Source organism: Bradysia coprophila, chromosome II (genome assembly GCF_014529535.1).
Source record: "Bradysia coprophila strain Holo2 chromosome II, BU_Bcop_v1, whole genome shotgun sequence".
NCBI classification, from domain to species: domain Eukaryota; kingdom Metazoa; phylum Arthropoda; class Insecta; order Diptera; family Sciaridae; genus Bradysia; species Bradysia coprophila.
This window is the reverse complement of record NC_050735.1, coordinates 12,336,829-12,358,991: the sequence shown is the minus strand read 5'-3', so window position 1 is coordinate 12,358,991 and position 22,163 is coordinate 12,336,829. Positions and strand designations below refer to the sequence as shown.

Below are 22,163 nucleotides of genomic sequence, written 5' to 3'. Positions count from 1 at the left end.
GCAACCAAAGAAACCAGGTCAAGTAATTCCAAAATCGCTCGGCATCTGCCCAAATCGCCTATATATATCAAATTTAAATAAGTATGAACTGTAAATAGCTTGGAACCAATAATTTGAATCTGATCTCATCTAGGGGTCGATACTTCCAACAAAGGAAAGTAGATTTGATTGCCGTTACGAGGGGTAAACCACTGGCCAAAAAAGTGGCAAATCAATTTCTAATTCCTTTCAATTCAGTTTAATTACCGGAGCAGCTCGTCTAATTGCCGGATTCGCTCTATTTCCTTTCAATTCCGTTCAATTCCTTTCAATTCCCTTTCAATTTTTTTCAATTCCCTTTCAATTTCTTTGGGTACTTCCTGTCAATTTCTTTCAAATCCCATAAATTCCTGTCAATTCCATTTAATTACCTCAATTACCGGATCAATTCATCTAATTGCCGGATTCGCTATACTTCCTTACAATTCATTTCAATTTCTTTCAATGGGTGACTGAAGTTTTGACAAGTTATTTTTAATCGACGTAAAACATTAAACAAAAAATTGTTCAACGGTACGTTTCTAAAATGCACTGATCTTTCTATAAGTTCGTCTAAACTTCGAAAGGTACAGTAAAAAAATTACAAATTCGCGGCCATATATTTTTGATTTTACACTGTTTTTAGAAATTTGTTTGATCAGAATTGTCGATACCCATGTAGTTCTTGCTGCATCGAGACTGGAAACGGCCTCCGGCACATTTTAGGCGGCTGACAAAATTGGGTCGATTTAGGGTCGCACTTTGTAAACAAAATAAATTTTATAAAAAAATCCGTGCATTTTAGAGGCATACCGTAGAACAATTTTTTGCTTAGAATAACGTTCTGCGTCGAATCGGTCAAAACTTCAATCCGCCATTCCCTTTTAATTTCTATAAATACTAACTGTCAATTTCTTATAATTCCCATTAATTCCTGTCAATTGCTTTCAATTCTTGTCAATTCCGTTTATTTACCGGATTCTCCGTCAATTCCGAGCAGGGTGTGTAATCAATTACCCGAGTGGTGTCCCCCTCGCGTTTATATAATCATAAAATCTACAAATTCCAGTAAAACTGTATCAAAGAAGAAAATATCACAACGAATAATGCATATGTCTTCTTTCAGGACACATTTTTAAATTTTCCTCGGAGTGTCTTCAACATCTGTCATTTGTGACGTTGATGCAATTTTTTTTGGTTAAATAATTTTGACTCAACTTATTTCCGGTAATTTCTTTGCGTTCAGGCAAAGAATGCCGCCCAAAAAATGATATCGCAAGTTTAATTGAAGGAACTGGCGTCACGCATCCCTTTTTAGAGGTTTTTGTGGTTTATATTAAAGGGAAAACTCTGTGATTGAAATGGGTAAGAGAGCGAAACAATTGAATCTTGAATAAAAATAGGCAGATCAAACGATGAGTAATAAGACATTAATACGACTTGACTACTTTTTATTACATTTTGCATTACAAAAAATGCAAAGATCAAGTCCAACGCATACATGGGATCAATGGACTTGGTTTCTCTCTTACACACACGTGCATGCAAATTTAATTTGGTTTTAAATAAAATTGTTATACTTACTGGCAATACAATAATAAGCGGCAGAGTTTGTGGTCCCCGATAGAACCGCAGATATTCCTCTGCAGTGCAATTGAAATTATCATTTCTCTCGTCAATATCACACCGGTGGAAAGGCGGTGGTATTTCGGTTGTTTCGCTCACATTCTTGTAAATCAATGATATCACATCTTCTGTACTAGTAAAATTACTTAAAAGATCACTTTGCATCATAGCTGGAAGCATTTCGATTTCCAACCAATTTTGTGTTACATGCTAACAGTGCTAGGCACCCGAAAACTTTTCTTTTTTTTTCACTTTAATTTTTGGTTTAGGTACCTGATTGGGGCTGTTCAATTAATTTGAATATTTTTGGTGAATGATTCTATTTTTGGTTACAATAACAACACTGGAAATAATTTTATTAATTTGTCGATTGAATCACAAAGCACACGATATTTGATTGTTGTTGATTGTTCGCGTTATTTGTATTCGGTTATCTTGTCGTACATACTCTACCCACAAACAATTAGCTTTATTGGTATTTTTATTGACTGCATGTCATTTCCCATTCATATGGATCATTATGATAATATTCAATCAAATTGCGCGCACTTCACAAAATTAATTCAATTTGGTTGTGGGTCGTTTTTACAAATTTTATGTTAATTAAAATCGATAATTGTACATCATTTGCTCCCACACATTTTTAACGGCTGCGTTTCATTTTCATTTATTTAGAAAATGTGTATTCGACACATGATGATTCAGTCGTAATTGTTTCTTCAGTTTAGAAGACTTTAAAAATAGAAAATTTTCGTAAACTAACAAAGAAAGAAATGTTGAAAAATTTGGATTTATTGGACAAGTGGTGACAGAGACGTGAAAAGGAACTATTCACAAATGACGTTCAACACATTCTTTCCAAGTTTTTCTCCAAAGCACCTATGTGCTTTTTAGCCAAAATATATAAACACTGAAGCAAATGCTCATCGGATCACGGAAATTATGGGACCGAACTTTCGGTTGCGTGAATTTCCCTTCAGTGTTTATATACTTTGCTCTTAGCATGATGGTAACGATTTATACTGACCTCCATCCGACAAGTGGACGTCATTTGTGAATGGCCCCAAATTGTCAAATTGAACCATATATACTGTGTGTAACTGTCAGGCCCGGACTGGCTCAAAAAAGCCCTTCGGGGAAAAAGTCAAAAGGCCCTTCCGTTCGGGCGACTTTTTCCAATTAGGCCCTCGATTCTTATGATTGAAAATTTTGTGTAATTTCTACAGTGTAAGTGAATCACACAGTTCCGCCACATCCCACGAACAATTGGGACATTTGCCTAGGGCGCAGCGATTTGGCGGTGCAAAATTTTAAAAGAAAAAAAAAGATTGTGGAAATAGCTCAAAGAAACATTTTCGAGGGGAATTTAAAAAGTTTTTTTATTTTTAAAAGCGAAAAAAGGCTGCAATTTAAAAATGTACAACCAACGAAAAATTTATTTAAAAAATTTCGCTTTGTGTTATTTTTCTTTGAATTCCAATCGAAATTTTCCTACTGAGACCTTTCTCTCAATTTTTCTTCGATTTCCAATCGACATTTTTCTACTGAAGCCTTTCTGTTGACTTTTCTTCGAATTCCAAACAAAATTTTCCTATTGAGGCCTTTCTCTCAATTTTTTCTTTGATTTCCTACTGACGCCTTTCTCTCAATTTTTTCTTCGATTTCCAAACAATATTTTCCTACTGAGGCCTTTCTCTCAATTTTTTCTTCGATTTCCTACTGAGGCCTTTCTGTTAATTTTTCTTCGATTTCCAAACAAAATTTTCCTACTGAGGCCTTACTCTCAATTTTTTCTTCGATTTCCTACTGAGGCCTTTCTGTTAATTTTTTCTTCGATTTACAATCGAAATTTTCCTACTGAGGCATTTCTGGAAAACAAACAGAAAGGCCTCAGTGGAAAAATTTCGATTGGGAAACATAGAAAAAATTGAAAGAAAGGCCTCAGTAGGAAATCGAAGAAAAAATTGAGAGTAAGGCCTCAGTAGGAAAATTTTGATTGGAAATCGAAGAAAGAATTAACGGAAAGGCCTCAGTAAAAAAATTTCGATAGGAAATTAAAGATTTTGACTATGATCGCTAAAATGGACTTCATTTGTTTGAACAATAAATGGCTGAAATTCAAAAAAGGCCTCGTCGGGACTTCGCCCGACTAAGGCAAAAGGCCCTTCGGGAATCGCCCGAACGCCCAGTATGGCCAGTCCGGGCCTGGAACTGTACTTGAGAATTTGTGGTGTGGAAGTTATTTTTAATCGCTTATGATTGATATCTGGAAAATATTCCGTTAATTTGAAAATTTGTTACGGCTAAGCTTTATTGCTGCGCGCCTACTGTGTATTTGGAAAAGTTTTCTTTTTCCTTTAAGAGCCATCGATTCTTTGCTGAAAAGCATACATTTAGGCGTTTTTTAAATACTGGATTTTAGTTGGTGATATCTTTCTACCAGAATTCATTTTCAAAATTGTACGACTGCAGTAACGACTACGAATGTGTTAGCTTTCAACTGAAAATAGATTTGGTTGCAGCAGTTTGACCAGCTCTGAGAAAACTGAGTATTTTATGAAAATTTCGTTGAACTGCAACCTAAAACTAATTTTTATTTAAAGCTACCACATTCGCGGCCGTTATTGCTGTCGTACATTTTTCGAAAAGGATTCTGATGAAAAGATATCATCATTTCACAAATTTCACAAAAATTCTTAAAATCTCCAAATTTTGTTTTCTGTTAGATCTCATTCCGAAGTAATCAGTTAAGCTCGAAGACATGAGAAACAACTAAAAAGGCAGTAAAAACAACATTTACGATGCAATCTGTTGTGTTTTTAGATAAAATGACGAAAAGTGATGGAAATATGTGAGAATTTTTGGAAATTTAATTTCCTTAAAATAGGCCCTGGTATCAACATGCAATAAATGTCATAGAAAACCTCCATCGGCATGCAAAGACACATCACAATTATTCTAGTACTTCATTCGTTATTTCTCTATTTTCTGGTGAAATAACTTCAAGCTCCATTAAATGACATAACGTGAAGTTCCAGCCATCTCTGCTGACATCAGTAATATTTTGACGAAACGTACTAGAAATGTGATTATAAAAAATCTATTACATTTAAGCTTTAGTTTCCAAGCACAATTTCCCTATTCGATTCAAATTTCATTGTAACGACCTCTCTTATTCACGTCATCCCAATTCGGAATCACATAAAAAATATTCCAGAAATTGGATTTTCATCGTCCATTACATCGCTTTCAATATTTTTGTTTAGATAGTGAGATAGAAAACTATTGAACGTACATTCACAGCAGCAGAATAAACAGTAGAAAAACTTTTGTTGATCGTAATTGATACGGGAGACCATTTTCGTCCATTTTACCGTTTTATGGGCTCGTTAGATTTGTCTACATCAAATTATGGATGTTTTTATGCAAATGTGTTAAACAAAAGTTATCCAACAAAGTTGAAAAAACCTCTGTCACATTTTTGAACATATCCTAAATCATCCGATGGTATTTATAGAACTAAAACCAAAATGCAAATGGATAAATGTTAAGTAAATCTAGCGGAGAGGAGAAAGAAAAAAAATTATGGATGTGAAGAAGAAAATTGCCTGGGATCTAATAGTTAATAAAATTCGCAACATGACGTCCTCTTGGATGTAAAATGTAAAAGAAAAATGTTTCTCTTTTCCATGAAACGTGACCCTTAGTGGAGAACTTAAGTATATTTATGCAACATAAAATAATGAAGTTTTCTTTTCTTTACATTCTTCAATTCAAAATAAAAAGAGGAAAGAAAACATTCCTTCAAGGCATTGAATTACATTTGCATAAGTGAATGGGGGTACAAGGAAAATGTAAAAATAAACAGTATTTTAATGTTGCACAGGGAAATTACGCAGAATATGACTACTTATGGCTTGTACAGAGTACAGGACCTACAACATTGCCAACCATGGCAAATGGATAATATAACACCCACTTCATCGCATTTTAATAAGTAAATGCAGAAACGGGACGTGTTGCACTAGCGAATTATAAGAAAAATGAAATTTAATTGACTTATGGACGAATAGATTAACGATATCAATAGAAGCTTTTCTTTGGTAGTTTACAAGAAGCCTATTCAGAAAGGAGTCAAATGAGTGAAATTTTATTTTTCTTACAATTCGACAATGTTACATGGCCTTCTTCGCATTCTATTCATTTTGTTAGAAAGCCGCGATAAATATAAATTGGTTACAACTGCCCGGGTAGCTACAACTAAATGTCCATTCATAGTTCAGTTCTTTATGAGCGGCTGTAAGTTTCGAATTTTAAATGAAGTTACAACACCGGAGAGACCGGAGAACAATTTTTTGCTTAGAATTTAAAAGGACTAGTATTATCATTTACAGTGGGTCGTTCATAAATCACTTGACACAGAGAAGGCTTCCGTGACGATCCACTCATTTTTTGTGGAATTTCCTATTAATTTTTTATGACAGGGGGTCTCTAGAAAGTACTGGTTTTGGCGCTAATTTTTAACGGACTTTAGAGGTCAAACACAGCCTCTGTCATGGGAGTAATACATTAATTGCAAATTGTTTGTTTTTTTTGTGTGTGGAAAATACGCTGAACAAATTGGCGTCAACTTTCCTTCTATGTTCTATGTTTATAGATATGAAGACCGTACAAGACCGTACGGGTCTCACATACCTAAGTACATTTGTTTTCCTCTCCCGTAGTGAGAAGTGTTGTGGCTTTGAGTCCTTCGTATTTCTTACTCTCTTATTTAAATTACATTTTTAAATGAACGCGATAAGAATGTCGCACAAATTGCCAAATTCTGGAAAAAAAATTCCAATTATAATACAGTCGTGAGAGCCGAAAAAAAATCGTCGGCGGCGTCCGCCGAAGTAAATAAGATTGGCGGCTGGCGGCTAGATAGGCTAAGCCGTCAGGAAAAGTCTGGCGGCGTCTTTGCCTAGCCGCCGGCGAAAAAGCCGGCTGGCGGCGGCTAAATTCCGAATTTTTAATTTTTTGTACAAAATTTTCAATTTTTAATGAATTTATAGAAAGCAGGGACGATTTTGAGGAAAACTTTTTCCATTTTTTGCAATTTTTCAACTTTTTCTTAATATTTCTCTCATTTTCCCGAAAATTATTTTTGGAAAGAAATAGCAAAAATATGGGAGTACGTTTTCCTCGCTCTCTTCGGTGACTTAGCGAGAGGTGACGCACTTTATTTATTCCATTTTGGAATTACTAACCTGAATTGTCAGGTCGTTTGATCACCGTGTTTCCTACAACGGCTTTTTAAATAAGAGCGACGAAATTTTTACTTTTCGTCACTCAGTTGAGAAAAATCATGTGTTTTCTATGGCAGAAATTCAACCTCAAAATGATAAGAATTTAATTTAAAATTTCATTCTTCTACATTCTTTCCGATGTTTCTTATTTTTCTGTTATATAAAGCCTTTAGCCGCCGTGTCAGCCGGGCATGACCTTCGGCGGCGTCTATAGCCAGCCGCCAACTTTCAGCCGTATGAAAGTCTCGGCGGCGGCGGCGGTACTTTTAGCCTCCAGCCGCCGTTTTTCGGCGGCTGAACTTTGGCGGCTCTCACGACTGTATAATATCTAAAATTTACGGAAAGTCAAGCCGAAAGCACCAGTTTTCTAATTAAAAATGAGAATCGGTTTCGCAATAAGAACATTATAAATATTTAATGCCTCGAAAGTGATATTAATTGGAACAATATTTTCATTTCAAAAACGTGAACGGCAATTTGATTATGCCCTTTTTAATTGTTTCATCATCGCGGCTCGATGAACTTTACGTAAAGCAAATAGCTATTTTGCTTTCTGTTTGTTTGACAATTATCGACAAACGGAGGAACGAGGAAACCCATAGATAGGCTTTTGAGACAAATTTTTAGATTAACTCGATTACATGATTGATGGTTGTTTAAATTCGAGTTCGTCTTTTATTTATGCGCTACAGTGATTAATTAGCAATATCATTTTTCAAGCATCAGTAACGAGCCGTGAAAATTACTTTCAATCTACACAGAAGAGGTTTTCATTCATCAATTAAAAAATCAAAACTCGACACGGTATATAATTTCAAATCGATTGACTCATTCGCAAAGCTCGAAACATACGAGATGGTTGAACTCAATATGTCTAGGACGGTGCATATTGAACATATTGATGGAAAAGGTTCCACCAAAATTTTTGATTACCGTACTATTTGGTGCAGTGGAATCCACTGCACCTACGGCTGCAGAGATAGAAAACTGATTTGGATTGTAAACGGTAGCTGTTGCAATTCTGATAGCAATGTATGGTACAAAAAATGATGGTGCCAGAGAAGCTGGTAAAGATTTGTTGAAGATCAGAAATTGCGATTTTTGGAAAATCGCCTACGTCGGGTATCATGCTAAGTACATTTTTTAATTGGTCCTACAGATGGCCAATTCTTTGAACAGTCAACGCCTGCGCAAATCGTTTTCAAGAATGATTTCAAGACCTCCCTTTTTTGTGATTCACATGGTCATCAATCTGCCGGACTAATTAGAAAATATATTTCCCATAATTTAACGTAAACTTCCATCCAAAAATCGTATTTTCTGAACTTCAACAAGTATCCACCAGCTTCAATCGCTTACATCCCATCCATGGAACCAATTTCTCTGTATCCGCTGGTGCAGTGGGTCTGCACCGAATGATGCGGTTGAAATTCTTTCTTTTTTTGTGGAAACTTGTTTAGGGTTCCAAAATTATTCATATCCAATAATATCGAAAAGACATGCTTAATTAAAGCTATTTACCCGCACCGTGCCTATATTAAATTTGAGCATTAAAATATTAACGACACACTCATGTATAACCGGAAAATGAACTGTGTTTGGAAGCCAACAAGAACAAATATAGATCCGTTCTTAGACCCGTACGAAGTACTGGGGTCTTATAGGTTTACGCATACGTTTGTAACACGTCGAATTGGACTCCCTGAGTAAGGGGAAACCTATTGTGGTTGTCCAGAGATGCCAAATCAGCAAGAAAAAAAATGTCCGTCTGTCCGTCCGTCCGTCCGTCTGTCTGTCTGCACGATAACTTGAGTAAAACGCATCCGATTTTGAAAATTCTTTTTTTCCCCGTTTGGTAATGTCAAAAGACAGGCTAAGTTCGAAGATGAGTGATTTTGGATCGACCCCTCCCGAGCTGTGGCCCAATAAGTGCTTTACGGGTTTTCGAAGATATCTCCGGACATTTAAACGTTAAACTTGTAAGTGATACGTCAAATAAAAGGTATTTACAATACCGATCGACAAAAAAAACGTTTATGGAAATCGGATGACCGACTTGTGAGTTAGACCCCTTGGTGTGAAACAGGCACAGGGCGGCAAGCAGTTTTTGCTTGTAGGTCGGCCAAATTTGAACATATTTCGTTCGTTTTAGCTTTATTAGATAGGTATTGACCGTACCAATCAGGGAAAAAAAAGTTTATGAAATTATGTTCTCCGGAGCGTGAGCTAGGTCTCTTGGAGTGAGCTCTTATCTGGCTACTCGGCCGTACAGTGAACGTGGAGTATTTTGTCAATATCTCGAGTAAATTTTGACCGAATTTCATGATTTTTTTTTGTTTGAAAGGTATTAACGAATGTAAAGCGTCGGTACTATTTTCGGTTTCCTAACAAAATGGCTGCCGGCGGCCATATTGGATTTTATTAAAAGTGATATAAAGTGGGAAAAATGATGCTTAGAGAGTTTCTGTTAACATGGAAATAATTTGTTATGTGTGTGGGGTGTTTCAGGCATTCCATATATGGACATCTATATATATCTATATTCACCTATATTGAGCTATATACAGGCATATATAATAGCATATTCATCTGTGAAATGTTTATTTATAGGAAAATATAGTTAAATATAGCGGTATATAGCTGTTTATTATATTTATTTACTTCATTTCGTCAATGGCTGAAGCCCCCTGACTACTTACAATTTATACAATTTACAATTTGAATAATTAAAATAGAAACAATAAAGCGCGACATTGAATTTGCAGGGAAGATGAGGAATTCGATAGTTCGGATTGTTTAGCTGAATCGATGCAATAATGATCCACCTGAAAAAAAATGATTAGCAAAAGCCAGTCGACTAGACTAGCAGATATTTGTACAAGTCGGCTAGACCTGGAATTCGTGTATCAAAGTCGTGAGACTCGATCTGACTAATCAGTTTCTGATCAGAGTAAGAACCATCGGTTCAGCGTATTAATAATAAATTAAGAACAAACAGAAAATAACAATCTTAAAAAAAAGGTCGGAATTAAAATCAAAAAGCGAAACTCTTAGTTTAGTTTAATCAACGTTTCAGAAATTCACGAGCAGTAATACCTTCAGGCCACAGCTTACTGTTAACTATAGAGCCAAACATTGCAGAGTTCACAGTAATCTTAAACGATACAAAGCTGAAAATAGGAATTTATGAAATTTGACTTCGTACGGGGCTGTCTATATTGCCTCCGGCAATTTAATTGTATATGATAACAAGGCAAAGAGTGGATAATGTAAGTGATTTTAAAGGGAGAATAGTTTTTCAGCAGAGAAGAAAATGAAGTAAGAGAAATGAAGAGTTTCACATTAAAGGCTTTTGATACGAATAGGTGTTTCGTACGGGTCGGCGTTAGCTATGTTTCAATTTCAATTTGTTCGGGGTCTAATTGGATGTTGTTTCTTTTTTTTCTTAATAGAAAAGCTAGCTTTCAAAAGCGCTATTAAGCTAACAGAAACATCACTTACGCTAGTCACTGTATATTAATAAATTACGGATATTCTGTACGTGCCTAAGTTGTTAAATGACTTCAGTGTTTAATACACCTGGTCGTAAAAATGGTTCTGGAAAAATGTTTCTTCTTTTTACCTTTTTAATTATACCGACAAAATCAATCTAAAGAAAATAATCTCTCAGCAAATGCCATGAGATTGCAATTAGGTTTTGTTTTTCGTAAAATATGAGACACTATAAATGTGTGCCAGTGTGTGTGTTCACGCCTAACACAAGAAAAAATCATTTCAATAGTTCGTCAAACCATAAAGTCAAAAATGAGAAAAATATTTAATGATAAGGCGAATTGCAAACAACGAAAGATAAAAATCTGTTTCGTTTTTTCAAAGAAAACGGTCATGACGTAAACAATATGCTACACAACTTGTTCCTAAGAGCGACCCATACAGAGGACTCGTGATGAAATTTTGCTATTCATATCAAGAGTAACATTTTCTCAATTTTCAAACATGAATTCACCGTTTCAGATGAGCTTTTTTGAAGTAAGACTGTTGAAAATATTTGCTTTGGGTACGCGAGTCATTAATTCAAAGATAATTCCAAGTTTTTATGGTCTAAGCTTTTGGCTTCAGTTCTTTCGCAATGTTTCATTTGACGTCACGATTATGGGTATGTAAATCAATGCTAGACAAGGTAAATCAACTTGATAACTTACAAATAGTTGACAAGTCATTCTTACAACGATAAGAAGTAGAAAGGTATAGTATAAGCCATTGTATCTAAAAGTACACTTTAGGTTCTTCAAAAACAATGCTTGGTTCCCCGTTATATGGTTTATCTTAATTTAAAACTATAAAGATAAGTCCGAGTATTTTGATATTGTGACTTTCAAATAAGCCGCATATGCGGTTATGAGCTTTCATTCCACAAACATTTGAATGTGAGCTTTCAATGGAAAGATGATGATTGTGAGTTCGTCTCCCACCCCGGCACCAGCATAACTGATTGAATGAACAATTACAATTACACGAACAAATAATTTCGGTCCGTATGCAGCATAGTTCGACGCTAAGATAGTTATCTCTGATTGAGATTGAGAACATAAATATCGAAAGTATTCCTTTCAAAATTAGTTTAAGCGAAACGAAAAATCCAACAGAAGTTCACCATTTCGGATGAAAACCCGTATTCGCCAAAATTTTTTTTTAAAAATGGGTTAAGTTAACTCACTCAATATACTCTCGATTGACGGACTGACTGTCTCTTTCCACTCTGACATTCGATAAAATAAATCAGCAGCAACTTGAATGGGATAACGTTGTCAAATGAACCAAATTCAAATTAAATTCCACTACAGCTCGTCTTCATAAGCTTTATTTATTGCAATTTACGGAATAACCAATATTTACACATTTTCGAAAGACGAAAGCCACTATCTCGAAATAAATCTATAAAACTTTCCAAATTCATTTTGATAAATTATTTTTAAAAAAAAATCGCTTCTCTCGTCTACGTCGCAGACATCGCACGTAAACCCTTTTCAAGTTTAAAATAAAACCGTGCGTTGGTGAATGGATATTCAAATTCATCGATTCGGTTCACATTTATAACTATCATTTGGGTATGAAAACAACAAATAGTTACAAAATGCTATACCGCCGCCAAACAATCAAAATCCCAAGAACCGATGATCCGACGCACATTAATATTCACGGTGTGTCCTTGATAAAGTATTTCAATTTCGGAATATGCAATGCAAATCATTAATTAAACCTACCCCGATATTTCATGATTAAGAACTCAATTTAAATTTCGGTGGCTTTGAGAGTTCGCAGTACACATTCATTTCATTTCACTGCGTTCTCCTGACCAAAGTATTAATAGCTCCCCATGGTTCACACATAATCATTTCGCACGTTTTATGAATACTGATGAATGATACTCTTGTAAAAGTCAAATAATAATTTTCAAAGTTTACTCTGCAGATACTTTACACATCATGCTGATGTTGTGTTCGAGAGGGTATGCTTTTGTTTGCTGCGACGTTGGATACACACTTTAGATGTCAACTCCCCATCGAAGAACAATTAATACGAAATAATTTAATTAACGAACAATGAACTGTGATCACCACAAAATGATAAGGTGTAATTGGTACTGTAACGATATACTGAAGCTACATTTACAGTCACTATATTGAGGGATTCTATTGAAAATGTCCTCGACGAAATCGCACCGATTTCTTTCAAGCATATTAATTTGATCCCTAGTAGGTGTTGTGATCTCTAGATCTCAAAACCGGGTTCCTAATTTCATCATAGTTTAAAGGGTGCCCGGTGGCTTGCCTTCCAAAGTCGTAAATTTGGATTTTTCTACAATTTTTTGCGGAACAGAAGGTGGGGCAGAACGATCAATTTTCATCAATATTTTTCTTGAAAACTGGCTACTCCTTATCTAGTCGACTTCAGCTCCTGATCTGTAAAAATTTGTTTAAAAAATCCACACTATCGACTTTTGATGACCCGCAACTGGCTACCTTTGTGCAATGAACCGTTGTATCCGGCTCAGAGACCTCTATAATGATAGGAAACTCCCCCGAGAAAATCAGTCCGATTTCGTCGATATCGGTTTTAAAAGAATCCCTCAATCACTCAATGTGTTTGCATCGATAGTGAGTGCGTCTGTTAAAAGTAATTGGTTTTTACTGTTAGCTTTAACAGTCAAATGAGTAGCCGGAAGTTTGTTAGAAATGAAGTTGTACTGTGGTCAATAGGAAATCTTTGGACAAATTATTGTGGGCAATGCCTGGCAGGAGATGCCATTTTTGAATCCACATAGAAATTTGTGTGTCACTCTGAAGAGTGAATAATTGATTGTTGAACTAATCTATATATTCATTGGCTGTAATGTAATAGTTTTATGTTGATATTTGTGAGTTAACGCGTTAACTATGTCAACATGTATCGAACGAAAAATAGTTTTTTTTACAGATAGCAAAGCAGTGAGAATCCTTCGTTTTTCGCTACTAAAGAAATGAAAAACAAAGAAAAGTGGAAGTTTTGGTAAACCGCATCTCCTACATATTTTGTCAATTCAATCTTGTATGGGCTGTCCTATTGATTAAAATCAGATCTACCCTCAGTAATCTGTTACGGACGGCTATCATCTGTTATTGTTAACAACTTCAAGAATAAACAATATGCTTCGACTAATTAGTTCTTATACAGTAAAAGGCATGTTCAGAAAAAATGAAGTACAAGATTTGAAACCAATTTCCTAAAATATTTAGATCAAATTATTGAAGTAATAGATCTGATAGTATAACTGTTGATACGTTTACCATCTGTGACAGAGTAATAAAATTACAAAGTGATTTAATGTGCTTGTCCTAAAACGTATTTGTCCGTTAATAGGAGAATGAAGTTTAGAAACTAAGGGTAAAATCTATTAACATTTAGTACTTTTCATCATCAAAAGTCTGCTGTCACTGAATTTTTTTTTTCATGAACAAACTTCACTGCTGTGACATTTCATGGGAATGAATCAATGTGAAGTTGTTACACAAAAAAATAGTCCAGTGAGATTGAAGTACTATAAAAAAAATGTGGCGCCTCTACAGGCCAACCGACTAGGCGAATTCATCACGTTCAATTTTGTATATCATATTTACAGAAACCTAAGAACATACTTATACCCATCAAATCTGTCACACCCATACCGCCAACAATCCAACTGCGAGAATGGAAAATTAATTTCATGTTTGAAAATCCAACAAAAAATTAAGTTTAATTTGTTATTTATAGATTCACAAATTTTTTACGACACAAAACAATAACCCCATTAATCCTTTTGGGGAAAGACAACCTTAACCACCCCTACCAGCATAGTCGTTCGACTCGCATTTTCATATTGTTTTGTGTCCTATATTTTATTAAATTAAAGCGCCAACTCTGCTTTTCACATTCACAATAATAATAAATTATTCAATAGCAAAAATCGTCCATTAAGGAATAGATTGTTCGGAATTAATTAAATTTCCCTAAAATTTCAATGTGTCTGCGGGTCAACATTTTTGTACGGAGCCATATAAACCGTACAATTGGACTCGGGAATTATGGGCGATTCTAATTGTAAAAACATTTTTCGTTTGTAGGGAAAAAGTTGATTGTGGTCGTTAAGTCGTCGAGTGATAAATAAATCAGATTTTTTTTTTCAAATATTTCCGCAAAAGAAAATTTAAATGATATTATATACACACAGAGAACAGTCGAATGCTAATGACATGCGAATTAAAAACCACACAAAGTCATTTCCCGGAAGGCAATTACAATTGACAAATACAAAAAATAAATTATTGGCGTCCTCTTTACTACGGATATATATTTCCATCGATTTCAGATCAATGCTTTACTTTATTGTCATATTATACCGAACAGCACAACCGTAAACATTATTGAGTTACAGCTTGCAAAAAGCGCTGGGGGTGAGGCGACACAACACAGAGAAAAAAAAATCCGGATTGTGTTCAAAATGGTACATGTACACTTAAAGGCAATAGAATGTGTGTCGAAAGTTGCTTCGAAACTGTTTTATAGTTTCACGCACGTGGTGGGTGCAATAGAGCGTTAAAAGAGAGCACTTTTTAATCAGTTGAATATAACTTGCCACACATTAATGAGAGAGGATTTATACGATCGGGGGTAAAAGAGAGCACTGTTTGATAAGTCGAATACAACTGATCTCGATATCCTTTTGATTCATGATTTTTTTGACAGCTGACTCTTTGTAATTGTAATCGACCAATGGTACAAAACTTTATTTTACCTGGAAGCCAGACTAACTCCATTGGTCGATTACAATGCATATTAGATAACGCCACCCCTGGAGTTAGTCTGGCTTCCAGGTAAAATAAAGTTTTGTACCATTGGTCGATTACAGCCTGGAGTTAGTCTGGCTTCCAGGTAAAATAAAGTTTTGTACCATTGATCGATTAAAAAGTTAAATGTATTCCGTTCTTCTTGAATACGCTATTGGACAAACCGTATAAGCACACGTATAATAGGTGTGCTTGTATAAGAACACCAATTGGTAAAACTTCTGAACTTAGACACAAATTCGGTTGACTTTAACTGTATCGTTTGAAATTTCATCGACGAGAAAATCCGACTGAAGATCTGTAATATATGAATGATAAGAACTTCAACTTGATTTTTGTATTTTCATGAACTTATTGCATGAATTTAGAGGCGAAAGTCGGTACAGCACAAATTCTCTTTTGACAAATTGTTAGTAGTGCACCGATATGATTGTTAGGGATATCTAAAGATTGCAGAGCCTATTTTTGAAAAATATTTTCCTGATTTTTTTTCGGATTTTCTTGATTTTTTTTTCGAAATTTCTTGAAAACGTTCTTGGTTTTTTCGGAAAGCATTGTCAAGAAAGTTCGAGAAAATCGAAAATGCCCTCCAAGATTAGCATCACGCAGCCACACCAAATTTCTCGGACCTATGCCATTTAGATGTCATTTCCAACGTTCGTAATTTCGACGAAAAATTCATTGATTCCGTTTCATTAATTCTATCATCATAAATACTTTCAACTTCAACGACCTAAAGGAAAAATCCATTTTTCTTACAGACCGAAAACAAAAATTCAATAAAAGCCCATTGCCAATCAATACTGCCACATTGCCATATTGTTTCCCTTTTCCATCAACAATTCCACTTAATTGATATTTGATCTGGTATGTGTGGTTTCGTTGTTTGGATTCTACTGATTACACAACAAATAGACGGTTTTCTTTAAGTATTACATATAAGACATCGATAAACCAACTCAAATGAATGCTTAGCCAGTAACAACTATATCGCCACCAGAATGATATGTTCCCGTTGCTGAATATTGAACGTATAAATTAAATGCCCTTTCCATAGGTCACTACTTAATTACACAATAATCGCAGTAATTTTACCCACGCAATTGAAGGTTAGACTGATTAATTGATCGTAATTTAGGGGTTCTGGTTGCGGTACATTTTTCATTTCGAGTGTGGCTTTCGTACTTGACATGATTGTATCACAATCAAATGTTTATATGAAAACGGAGAGCTTATAAAATTTTTATAATCTTAACGAGAGAAACAAAAGTTAAATTGAGAGCTGGTCAAATTATAGTTCAACCAATTTATATGTTGGAAATATGGACAATATTGTTGAAATTCAGAGATTTTAGATGGGTTTTTCGTTGAAGAAATAATTGAACAGAAAAATAAAACTACTCGTAAAGCCTCACGTAACGCAAACGACGACCGCCGTCGTTCTAACATTTATTATTTTATGGCGAGTAATTATTTTATTGTTTTTTTTTACTGATAGCTGGTACCATTTTAACCATTTGTATAAAAAATTATGTTTCACAACACAGACAAGAAAATAGTTATTTTCATGCCGCAGCTGAAACATAGAGCCCTAGTTGTGAAAAACGTTGTGTTGATCTCTGGAAAGAAGTAGGAAATTTAATTTTCTCAGGTGATCCTAGCTACGCTCTGACAACAAATTTTCAACTTTTTTTTCCCTAGGTTGACTAATAACTATTTCATGCGTGCGTTGTGAATCACCTTATTTTCTCCACTCAAATTGCGATTTGTTCAGGCGAGAAAATTTCTACTTTTTCTGCATCTTTCCTCCCGTGGGGAGAAAATAGAAACTGCGTCACCTGAATTGTCACTTAATTTCGCAAACTTCGCTCTTGTCGGAATTCCGCATTTTATCCCCACTACAAACAAATAACTACTAGAATTTCGGAGCAGGCAAAATTTAAGTGACAAAAACGTTAAAAAAACACCGATAACCCAACCCGAACTGGGCAACCGAAAAACCAGTCCGAATAAGACTTTTGAATCCCGATAACCCAAAAAGCCCGAAAGTGACCGGATCAGGATAAAAGTTCGGGTAACCCGATCATTTCTTGTCGACAACGTTCCTCTACGCCGAAAAGTGCATTTTTTTGTGTTGGGTTCCTTTCTAGTCGCATAAGAATGACTCCTTTCAGTACATTTCAGGCAAAGGTGCTTCGAGTGTCAGCTGCCAAATAGAGTAAAATTTGTTTGATACACTGTCCAGTTTGAGAACTCTATTTAGAGTATTATTCATACTTAAAATGCGTTGCTCATTTGGAAAAGAATTCGCAAGTTAATTAACTGGCTCAAAGTACAAAACTGTAACACACAGCTTGAGACGGTCAGAACACGAATTTACGAAATAAAGGTCTGGACTCTAGAGCTATAGATATGATAAACAGCTGCAGGAGTCCGCTTCTCATTTCTTTCGGTTTATCGAAATAAAAATTGGCTACTTTAGTTCGAACATTTTCAACATCGTTTTGAATACATTTCACAAGCTGTCTGACAGAACATATTATCTCATTTCTACATTTGCATTTTACACAATGTCTGTCCTAATCCTAGGCTTTTGGGTGTGCTTATGATCGTTCACAACATCGACAAAAGTAACGCTTCAAGCAACCTTAAAGTAGAATTACGGTTAAATGTGTGTATCCGTTTCGCAAATCCTTATATGATTTTCTCATGAGATTTGTGACAATTTTCGTTACATTTGAGATTGTCGGTTCAGACGAACTGTGAAGTAAATGCGTCTTCTAAGCTTTCACCGAAGCTTCATTTGTTGATTGAAGTTAATCTCGCAGAAGCTTAAAGTTTTATCATTTTTGTTTTCTTCGCCCGAAAAACCTTGAACTGAATTTTAAACTTGAAAAATCTCTCCCGTGGAAAATGCCCATTTGTCAAAATTAATTATTTTTGTAAATGCCTTTAAAAAAAGCCCATAAAAGTCATAAAAATAATAAATTCGTTATAACCACCCTCCCTCCGCTACTTATGCCATTAATATAATTAGTAAACGTTTACATTTTTTGTTAAACGAGGAATGATTTCGTCAATTTATCTTTTGATTGCCTAGCTCCACTGAAACGTAATTTCATTTATACGACATAATGCACAGAAAATGTAATCTATATGATATTACAGTACTAATACAGTACGCAACATCCGACATCTTTTCTGACAATATAGTCGTTTTCCATGGAACTAATCACATAAAAGGAACTAATCATATTGTGACATTCATATTTTCATTTCGGGGATTTTTTCCCTTCTTTCTTTCACTTTGGATTGTCGTTTGATATAGAGCGAATGTAGATTGGGGTTTAAGAGGAGTTATTAATTGAGTCTGACTTTCTTTCAATTCGGACGATGGAAAAGTACATGGACGCATTGATACTGGATAGCTTGAACCTATTTTCACTATGGACGATAATATGGAAAACCGAAAACCATATTTCGATCATTTCGATCAATAACTGGTATAGAAATGAAGTCCCTTCTATTGTCATATCTTAGGCTTTTGTTTGTTTCGTTTTTTCTTTGACAATTTTTTTGTCTTCATGGAAATACAAAGTCATAAATTTGGTATGATTGAGGATTCTGTTTAGGAATCAAAATATATTACACGTGACGAGTATTTTTATCTTTTTTTTAACTCATACATGCCAATATTTGTTACGATCGTTTGGTGGAATGTATCTTGGCAATAATTTAGTAAAAGAAACAAATTTGAAGAGAAGTGTAAAGTTTTATATGTCCACGTGCCTTATACTTCGGACACTTTTACGCCACTCAAGCATTTAATCTTCTAAATCAATGCCACTTAACAATAGACTTACAAACTGAGCTTTTAATCTCCAGAGAGAGAAAGAGAAAGAAAGAGAGAGTTTTCAATCTTCAGTGAGTGCTTTTAGTCTCAACAGATATGTTCATCTCCAGAGAAAGAAAGAGAGAGATAGACATAGCTTTTAATATTCAGGTAGAGCGTTTAGTCACCTGAGATATTATAATCACAGGAGAGAGCTTTTAACCTACATAAAGAGTTTTCTAATACTTGAGAGTGATACTTTTAATTATTATCTAGAGAGAACTTTTAAACTTCAGGTAGAACTTTTACATCTAGCGACCTTTAAATTCTCTAGAGCTTTTCATTTTCCAGAGCAGCTAATCCTTTTTGAGCTTTTAATACTCTAGAACTGGACTTTTAATTATCTAGAAACAGATAAATAGAGCTTTTGACACCCATAGAGAACTTTTACATCTAGCGAGCTTTTAATACTCTAGAGCTTTTCATTTTCTAGAGCAGTTAATCCTTCTTGAGCTTTTAATACTCTAGAGCGTGCTTTTAATTATCTAAAACAGATAAAGAAAGCTTCCATAGAACATCCATAGAGAACTTTTACACCTAGCGAGCTTTTAATCCTCTCGAGCTTTTTATTTTCTAGAGCAGTTAATCCTTCTTGAGCTTTTAATACTCTAGAGCGGGCTTTTAATTATCTAAAACAGATAAATAGAGCTTTTGACACCCATAGAGAGTTTTTACATCTAGCGAGCTTTTAATCCTCTCGAGCTTTTCATTTTCTAGAGCAGTGAATCCTTCCAAGATTTTTATTGGTATTTTAATCATTTAGACTAACCTTAGGAGATTTGAGTACGAAAAGTCTTTTTCCGAGAACAGTGACATCTAAAATTAGAACTATCTATAGCCCGTAAAGAATAGTGTTCAACGCAAAAATTAAATTTAGATTGACTTGAAGACAAAGCTTTTTACTGGACTGGCACACAGGGTATAGAATTTCTTTTGTCCTAAATGTCATATTTGAAATAGAACAAAAGAAATTCGATATGTACGTCGCTGTACGAAGCTACGGTTACATTTCACGCAAAATGACTTTCTATTAAAATTTTCAGTCGTAAAAAATAACGATACATCCAGCTCATTATCAAATTAAGTTTGCAATCTTCCCACAACATATTTCCTCTTTTACGATACAATTTACGCAGAGAACACATTTTCAAAGGGAAAAAATTTGGAGAAAATGACGAACATAAGCCACGAGACCTTATCATCATCGCAAAACATTGCGTTCCGTGTTTTCTTCACTTCAACTTTCAGATAATCTCTTAAACTACAAGACGATTACGTTTTTTTTGTTGTTGTATCTATCTGACGAACATTTGGTTAACAATGTTAAGACAATATTGAAACAATTTGGCCGTAATTACAATCTTTATGACGTTAGTGAAATTGTTATTTCTTGTGTTTTTGCTGTCATTCACAAGAGCAAACACAACAAAAATTATTCATAATGCAGTGTCTAGTATATCTTGCTAAATGTCTCGCGTGTTAATTGTTTCCCGTCTTATCTTAATTATACAAGAAATTAATTTAATAATCGCAGAAGAGTTTTTTCTTCTTCTTCATTCGTTCCCTTTGTTCGGGTATTATTAACCCAACTACATTTTGATGGAGATGTCAACGCTGATAAATGATTAAATTATAAAGGCAGGTCTACATTCTCCAACTCAATGTAACGAGGAATTTGTAGCACTTGAATTGGTGCTTTGGAATCACAATCTTAAACTCTATCGAGAAATTGTTCGTTATATTTTTGCCGTAGATTTTGGTCTAGTTCAGCCAGAAAGATTTAAAGAATCGTAGGACTTGGTGAGTTAATTTTACCCAAACCATTCTTTAAATCTTTTCAACGTGAAGCCATGTCCTACATTTTTCTTCATTTGGTCAAAAAAAAGTGCCATCGTAGCTTCACCGTGAAAATCTTTCTAGATGTAGAGACGCAAAAATTTTAAACGAAAGTTTCGAAAAGAGGTTGGTGTTTTTGCGAAAAAAAAGGTGAGATTAGCTCTCAATTTACGTGGCAGTTCAAACAATAGAAAAAAGGTGTAAATATCATCGTTTTAAACCAACTGTCAAGTATATGGAGTGCTAAACGGCAAAGTGCGATTAGAACCTAAAGTATAGATTTCTTCCAAGCAACGGTTAAGCCGAACAAAATAAACCGAACACGAACCGATGTCATCCATAGAACCATAACCACAACTTATTTTTCTTTGTTATTTTGACAATTGCATTGTTAAGTTAATAGTGTTGAGGTTATGGCTCTATGGATGACGGTTTGACATTTCATTTCACCATGGAAGAAACCTATGGTATCCACTCAACAAAAAGTATTCCGTGAGAGAGCCAAGAGAGAGCGAGCTGTTAAATAAGTAAACAAAGCAAAAATTGAAAAATTCAATTTTGTCTATCACATGGAGTATACTTGTTTTGTAAGTGGAAAGCAAGCATAAAACTTGCTTTCCACTTACAAAAAAACCACTATGTTTTGTCTCTGTTTAGCTAGACCACACTGCTTTTCTATTTTTTAAAGTTCAGCGTTTAAAGTGTAAACGGAAAGAAAACGGAGTGTTTTTTTTGTAAGTGGAAAGCAAGCCTTATGCCTGATTTCCACTTATCAAAAAAGTACTCGGCGTGAGAGACAAAATTGATTTTTTTTCCCAATTTTTGCCACGAAACGCACTACACTCCGTTTACTCACCGTTTACGCTATAACAGTGGAACAGTTTTCATTGTTATTTGGAAACAGTGAGTAATCGGAATGTAGCTGTGTAGTGCGATTCACACTTAAGTTTCTGAAAAAATAAGTGAGCAAAAAAGTGAGTAAACTCTAAGCTTTTTCACTCAACAAACAACAAGTGCAATTTCTAACTTTTCTTCCCACATTGAACCAATGACTATAATTCTCTCGATATCGCTTCTCCTATTCAACTCACTCTGAGGTAAGTATGTGTGCAGTTTGTATGAAGTGTAATTTAAGATAGT

The 22,163-nt window shown here is 34.9% G+C and overlaps 1 protein-coding gene across 1 annotated transcript in view; it reads right to left on the bottom strand.

Annotated features, from left to right (window-relative positions):
• Positions 1-22,163, bottom strand: part of LOC119073573 (neuropeptides capa receptor) — a 93,584-nt gene that overhangs the window by 67,214 nt on the left and 4,207 nt on the right. The window contains exon 2 of the mRNA XM_037179136.1: positions 1,603-1,987. Within this exon, the coding sequence (XP_037035031.1) occupies positions 1,603-1,824 (222 nt within the window). The 5' untranslated portion in view covers positions 1,825-1,987. The remainder of the gene's footprint in view (positions 1-1,602; positions 1,988-22,163) is intronic.